At 44.9% G+C, this 7,218-nt stretch overlaps 1 protein-coding gene across 1 annotated transcript in view; it reads left to right on the top strand.

The window, feature by feature from the left end:
- The first annotated feature begins 285 nt into the window (after positions 1 to 285).
- Positions 286 to 7,218, top strand: part of LOC125945763 (sodium-dependent multivitamin transporter-like) — a 29,947-nt gene continuing 23,014 nt past the window's right edge. The window contains exons 1-3 of the mRNA XM_049668049.1: positions 286 to 558; positions 4,293 to 4,358; positions 4,971 to 5,022. Of these exons, the coding sequence (XP_049524006.1) occupies positions 523 to 558; positions 4,293 to 4,358; positions 4,971 to 5,022 (154 nt within the window). The 5' untranslated portion in view covers positions 286 to 522. The remainder of the gene's footprint in view (positions 559 to 4,292; positions 4,359 to 4,970; positions 5,023 to 7,218) is intronic.

Genomic DNA, 7,218 nt, shown 5'->3' with positions numbered 1-7,218 from the left:
GGCCTTTTGGAGTTGTGTGACAGTTGTTTTTGGGCACTTACGTGAAACCAGAGTTTTCACATCACCCGCCACTCTGACAACATCGAAACGCTAGTATCATGGACTCGTAGGTCTATAGAGCATATTTAATTTGCAATAGCATATCTTTTGACAAATATCATTTTAGCAAGCACAAACTCACGCTCATCGTCAAACTCCTTGAGCGAGTCGTGCGCAATGGTGCTACTGTTGGAATATGCTTTATTCGGAGTCCTGGTGGCAGCAAACTTATCGGTGGGTCTCTATTTCTCCTTCCGGAAGAGTGGATCTTCCAGTGGAGGCGGAAACACGAAGGACGAAATCTTTCTCGGAAATCGTGCACTAGGTATTCTTCCCCTTGCGGCTTCGTCGGTGGCTTCTGTCTACTCATCGCCTGCATTGGTAGCCTTCCCGGCGCACTTTTATGCCTACGGCTGGCATACCACGTTGTGCGCCCTGACCCCCCTGCTCTGTTTGCCTCTGGCTACACAAGTGATTGTACCGATGCTCCATAGGCTGCGAATTACGTCAGTGTTTGAGGTAAGAACAACTTTCGACAATAACAACTAACGTATCCTGGAGTGAGGACGTGAAACGAACTCAGGAAATCTTCCGGCGTGAAATGCTAGATAAGTTCCTTGATATTGCAATGGGGATGTTTTCCTAGCAACACTCGATCTGGCGTTAGAACGGCAGACTGAAACAAGTCAAAAGGGAGCTATGGCGAAGCGGGCGAGCAAGCGTTGCTTGTCTTCTTCTTCCTTCACCAGCACCATGGCCCAGTCCCTTCAGTACAATATATATAAAAAAATACTTTTCCAATCTATGTAGTGCTCCCGCAAGCCCCCTGCTATCCATGTAGCTAATTGTCTAAATAAATTGTCAGAACACCAGACTCTCACTCAAAAGGATAAATAATATTACTGCGGATTCCCAAAGAACTTCAGTTCGGGCTTTCGGGATGAAAACCAGAAATTTCGTGGTTCGTTCGCTTCGACACAATTCGTTTATTACTCTAACATCTGCTCTAAAATGTAAAGTACCTAGCTTAACTACGTACAGCGCATTCGAAACTAACTGGTAGGGTATTGAATAGGGATGGGTGAATATTTGAAGACTCAAATACGAACAAAATACTACACACTAACTATTCGTATTCCTTTTCCTATTCGAAAAGGAACTGTTTGGTATTATCGAGTGTTTGAATGTAACTAAATTATTTTGCAACAGCCGAATGAAAAACTTTGGTTCACGTGCTCTGTAGACTAACGAAAGCTTTGTGAATCTTCAGAAGTGTGACAACGGCACACTTTTTCGAAGCAATGGAGAAACATAATAGGTAATGCGAGAATTATTATTGATTTCGCAGCGGTAGCCTGCATGACAACCTTTCATTTATTATTGCTCGTAGTGTGTCATTTAGTGTTTTTTGCAGTCTAATTGTGTAGTAGTTTTATCGTTGAGGCTACAACCTGTGACATGTTCTCGCTGCTGAACGACTTGTGTGCCGGGGACATTTGTAAAATGGCCCCTTTTACGCGTGTCTTCGACAAACAAGTCCTTAAACAGCATTTTGTTCTTGTTAAAGACCTTTTGATCGTTATTCGGCAACAATTTACTTAGCGGTTTTAGAAACTTACTCATCCAGCACCATTCTTTCTGGGAAAGCTCGTTTGCAACCAGGCTCTATTCGTGCAGTAATGACAATTAGTGATCTTATTTTTAGAATGGTTCCTTTGTCCATGATAGTTCAGTGTCTTTTTTTCACTAGATCAGTAAAGGCGTGGTACCTATAACTATATCAAAATAAATAACCGGCTTTAAATATAGGCGTCTGCGTTTGAGTATTCGATATTCGAATGTATATTCCATACTTGGTATTCGCATTCGATTTGTATTCGAAAAAATGTCGCAGTTTCGCCTTAAGGGCGAAGCAATGAATGCGATAGCAACACAGCAATGTCATACGAAGTAAGGTGAGCGGCTTTGGTAGCAATATGAATTGTAGTAAACATGAGCTGATTAAGTAAGCAGGTGTGCTGCGGCGTAAGTAGACCGACATGAAGAGAGACTCGATGACCACGAGAAGGCGCGTGTGAAACGGTGGTGTTGATGAGAAGCGCTTCCCGTGGGCAGGGCGTGCGAAGGGACACACCTGTAGCGCTGCACTGCCGATCCGGGCAGCATTGCATGTGTAGCGTGCGTTGGAAAATGTGGCCCGACTATTACTAACTGTGGTGTGAGCGCGCACAAACAAACATGAATAGATCACACTGAATGACTGCAGCCAACGACTGTCAAAACGCTGGCAGCGAGCGCATACGCCGCGCAGCGGGCGAAGGTACGTGCGGTCTATCGCTTCAAAGGAAACTGAGCGGCGAATGCACGGCGCATAAAGGTCAGAGCCGTGTGGAGATAAGAGACTGTGCGGGCGAGCGAACGACGAGCGCGGTTGTTGGCACAGTAGAAGTGCGCCCCCCCCCCCCCCCCCCCCCGCTCCCTCCGGCGCTCGCTTCCCGCTTCCTTGCTTGCGCGTGGAAGATTGAGTGCGTTCGCTCTCCGTGACAGCGTGCGTCCCCGCACGCTTCCGCTCGGGCATACGGCGCGCGGCGAAGATTTTATCTATACGGAAACTCACGGCGACGGCGACGGCGACGACGACGGCGACGCCAACGGCAGAAATCCGGTGGAAGTGTCCATATAATTGCTATCGCAATAAACGTTAACATTCACCCACCTCTATTATTAAAATTTGTGAGGCGCTCTTCGGCTGAAGAATGCCATCTTGAGAAAGTGACTTGGAAGTTAATGGTCAAGAGACTGCCCAAAATACAAGGAAAACTCATTTGTTAAGTAGGCGAGCTTGCCTCATGATAGAGATGAACGCTGGGGCAGCGTGGTTGTCAGCTGCAGTATCAGATGAAGTAAACTATCACCTTATGCAGCACTTTATCATGCCTTTTGAATTTTTGCGTTGCGGCTTTCGAAATTTGATAACGTTCTACGTGCATCAAGCACACTTACAAACTTGTAGTTTTGCGAGATGGCTGCCAAGATAGCAGCGTAATTAGCACGAGATACGACAGGTACCGAATTGACGAGAGTAATTACGCAACTGTGATGCCACAAAAAAAAAACAAAGGTCATACAGGTAAGTAAAATAAACTGCGTGTGGCACTACATACCTAGGCATGTGCACATTGAATTTCAACTTCTTCATAGGACACGTCGCATATTACTTAAGAAATGTGCCCTTTGTGAAGTAACATTTTATGGCCGAAAGTGTGCGATGCGGCAGCGTATTTGTGCATAAGTACATTCCGTGTCTAACACCGTTCCTTAATAAAGAACGGAAAACATTGCGCATATGCCCCATGCTGCCTTTGCCAACCTAAAATAATGGTAATGAAATGTGCTTTAGTGCGTTGGGAAACGGGGAGGCAGAGGTGTGTGGCGGCGGAGAACGGGTAGCGGTCACAAATTTTAGACGTTTACCCAAGTGGAGCAACAACGACGTTCTTATACCGATGAGAATTCCGCTAAGGCAGAAGCCACTCTTCTTCCCTACAATCACCCTCCAGCACAAATAAAAAATCCATCCTTGTGGCTGTACACGTACACGCAAGAAATGAATCACAGTACAGCTTGATGCGCCAGACTTTGAAAAGTTCGCGGTGGCGATGGCATCGTGCCTGTCGACGGTGTGCGTGGCTCCACAAGGTAATTAACGGAGGGCCTTCCCTTCACAACGCGATAGGGGTTATAGTATTTAGCAGCATGTATAATGGAGAGGCCGGGAATCGTAGCGGGTATCCTATGTCAAAAACAGAGTCAGGGAAAACTTTAGTAGAAAGCAGTAGTCGGGTATACGGGATTGCTGCTGTCCAGCAGTTTCGGAAGGCGGCATACTGGGCACACTTAGAGATTCTCCTCACAAAGGGTTGTGTCCAAAATATTAGAATGTTCTCGTCAGCACAGAAGAAAGTAAGGGGAAATGCAGTAGTAATTTCAAGTGGGATGTGGATGTGTTCATGTTTGCTCTTGCGCGCGTGACACCATGCCTGTTGATTTAGTCAGTATGCTAATCTTCACAAGTTTATATGGCCGAAACTAATATGCTTACTTCATATATAGCTGTCCACTTAATTGCTGTCGAAATCAATGCTTCGCCTTTCGGGCTAAACTGTGAGTTGATTAATTGTGCTCTATCATTTGCAAATACGCTAAGTATTTCTTAATTTTTTATGCTTTAAGACAATACCCATTTTCTGCAGTACATTCGTTGGCGCTTCAACAGAGCCATTTCTCTGACGGCCTGTGTCATCTATATTTTTCTTACGGTAAGCAGATAAAATTATTTTGACCACGCACAAAGTACATTTACAGGAAAGAAAAAGTGAAAACAAATTTTCTCATCAGTTTTTCACGTTATGATGGTCTTGACGATATCTGATTGAACCTTAGGAGGTCACCACCTCTATTGTATGAATGTCTTAGCTATCATTCTTTCTTATCGTTGAACCTTTGTGGTGGAGGCGTTTGGTAGGGTACAAAATTTGGCGCCACCATATTATTCTAAAGCAAGACATTCATGCTGTATTTAATTGAATAATAAGCCCCCATATCACTTTACCAAGTCTCGCTGAACTGATTATATCATTGAGGACCCCCGATGGCCCTACTTTTTGCAACTCTGCATGCACAAAACGCGAGCGGCGTGCAAAAACGAACTGAATACTAGCTTAAGAAGCGTTCGCTGGAACAAGGCCACTCACGCTCGCAAGTCGTAGGTTCGCAAGTCCTAATGCCAAGAACACCAAAAACTGATTCAGATGCTCAGCAGTCGCTTAAAAACGCTCATAGACGCTCAAAATGCTCAAAGTCGACATCCTCCCGCCAAGTAAATAAACTAATGCCTGCACATTGTTCATTTTTCGTCATTCTTGTTTCAGCAAAGTATTGGCGCCATCTCTATTTTGGCAGCATCAGTGATGCTGGTCAGAGGTACGTATCAAATATTGTGGCAACCGGATTGGAGTTCAAACGGTCGGTGAAATTGGACGTAGCGCAAGCGTAAAATATGAACCGAAGTAAACTATGCTCAGCACTAGGGCTGCTCTACTAAGCATATCTCGGGATACTAGAAAACTACATGCTCGTACGACGAATGATGTACGGAAGAAATAAGGTGCAAAGAGCGGGAACTGTAAACAACGAACTCCTTCGAAACAGCGACAGCTTTTACCGCGCGTATCTCAATGATCAACGAAAAGGCACACTAGAATCATAATATTCTACTACCAATGCAACATCTAGGGGAGAAGCCGCGTCGCATCGCGCAGCTGCGCACCCCTGTAGGAATAAAAGTACATGATTTCCGAGAGGCCGCTGCAGCTGTGCTGAAATACGACATCCTCTCTAATACCGCGAATACGTGCAACTTATGTACAGTCTACAACGCCATTTTCCGGGCTCGCCAAACGTACTGGTCGCTTTTACGCATGTGAGTCAAGTCGACATATGTGAAAATGTAAAGGTTATACACCGACACGTGGAAAATTTTCAAGTAGGCCAAATCTGCGCACACCTGATTTATGCACGTGAGGCCTGACATTTGGTAGTAAAAATCGTCAATAATAGCGCTAGTTTATGGTCATAAGTTCATTTGCATTGCGGTAAGAATGACGCTCCTAGCGGCCTGCAGTTAATGTATCTTGCGCCACGCGACTGACTTGAGAGCTTGTCCCTTCGCGCATCTTCAGGTACTTAGTCTCGATAACTAATTCGGATAGCGGCAGTTTCCTGAATGTGCTTGAAGCCACACCACCGACAGGTTAATTGCGTGGATTAGGGATCCGTAGTCAAATGGTGGTTACGAGGCACGCATTAGTGAAGAGGTAGATTGGAATTTGAACCACGTGTGATTCATAATGAGAATTCAAGCCATGAAGCAATGAGACCCATCAACCGTTTTGGATTTCGGTCGACCGGGTCCTTCATAACACACACTATCTCATATTCCGCAGCCAAAAAGCGATATTCCGAAGGTCATGATCCAGAAAGTGATAACGAGTGAGCCACCACAATGAATCATAGCCGATTTTACAGAACAGATGATAGGGAGGAAATTCTGAGAACAAAGTGTGTTACTGACAAAGCCGTATGCTTAAACACGTGCTAGTCTGAGCACCTGTGAGGAAAAAAATAGAAGAAAAATGCTGTCACGGCTTATTTTCCTAAGCCGTAACTAAGTTTTTTCTTTTTTATTGCATTGATAATGGCACCCCAGGAAAATTTTTGCCATCACCCGAATGTTCTACTTATATATAGGTATAAATACATTTAAATGAATAAACTGAAATGAGGTCAATGGGACGCGGGCGAACAGGTAGCAGCCCGAGATGTTTAGTCAAGCACAGCAACCACGAGCTCATGCAGGTGGCGATGCTGCTTAGAAACCGGTCACTCTTTTGCGCTACAAAACATAAATTTGAAGTGTCCAATGGCTGGATTATAACAAGCGGAAGCACAGAAGCCACACACTCTACCCATTAGGACGTGGAAGTTTGCCTCAGCAGGCGGAATTACCACACACATGAACACACACACACAAACAACGCACGCACAACCCAGCACACGGACACACACAAAAACACAGACATACATATCTGGACCGATCACATGGAGAAGATATTGCGCATAACTTTCTGTAAGAGTGAGGCGCTATGTAGGAAATTGTGGGCGATTGGTTGCTATGGCCATCTATCGATAATGTGTGCAGAGTACAAGAGTGTCTCAATGGCTAGGCCTTTCTAGATTGTCTACATCGCAAACTTCTCCGTTAACTGAAGTAGCTTTGCTGATTTAAATGGTCGGAATGGGTGGTTTTATGTGTGTGACTGGTCCAGTTGTGTGGTCCTTTTGTGGCACCCATTAGAACTTCACAGTATTGTCTTTAGAAAGTTAATATGGTTTTAGAGTGCATACTTCCGCTAAATTCATTCTGCTGACAGAACCGCTATGATATGCCCATAGCAGATGTCAAGTTCGGTTACTTTCTGGAAATTTGGCAAAGTTCGAACGGCCCTTTTATATAAAAAATTGCCCGCCAATCCACCCTGTGAAGGTGGTTGGAAAGCGAAGCTTTTTACGCCACCCTCACGGGGACTGCGGCGCACTTGATATTTCACACACTACAAC

The sequence above is a fragment of the Dermacentor silvarum genome, chromosome 5 (genome assembly GCF_013339745.2).
Source record: "Dermacentor silvarum isolate Dsil-2018 chromosome 5, BIME_Dsil_1.4, whole genome shotgun sequence".
NCBI lineage: Eukaryota > Metazoa > Arthropoda > Arachnida > Ixodida > Ixodidae > Dermacentor > Dermacentor silvarum.
The sequence above is the reverse complement of the archived record's forward strand: the minus strand, read 5'-3'. Positions and strand labels throughout refer to the sequence as shown.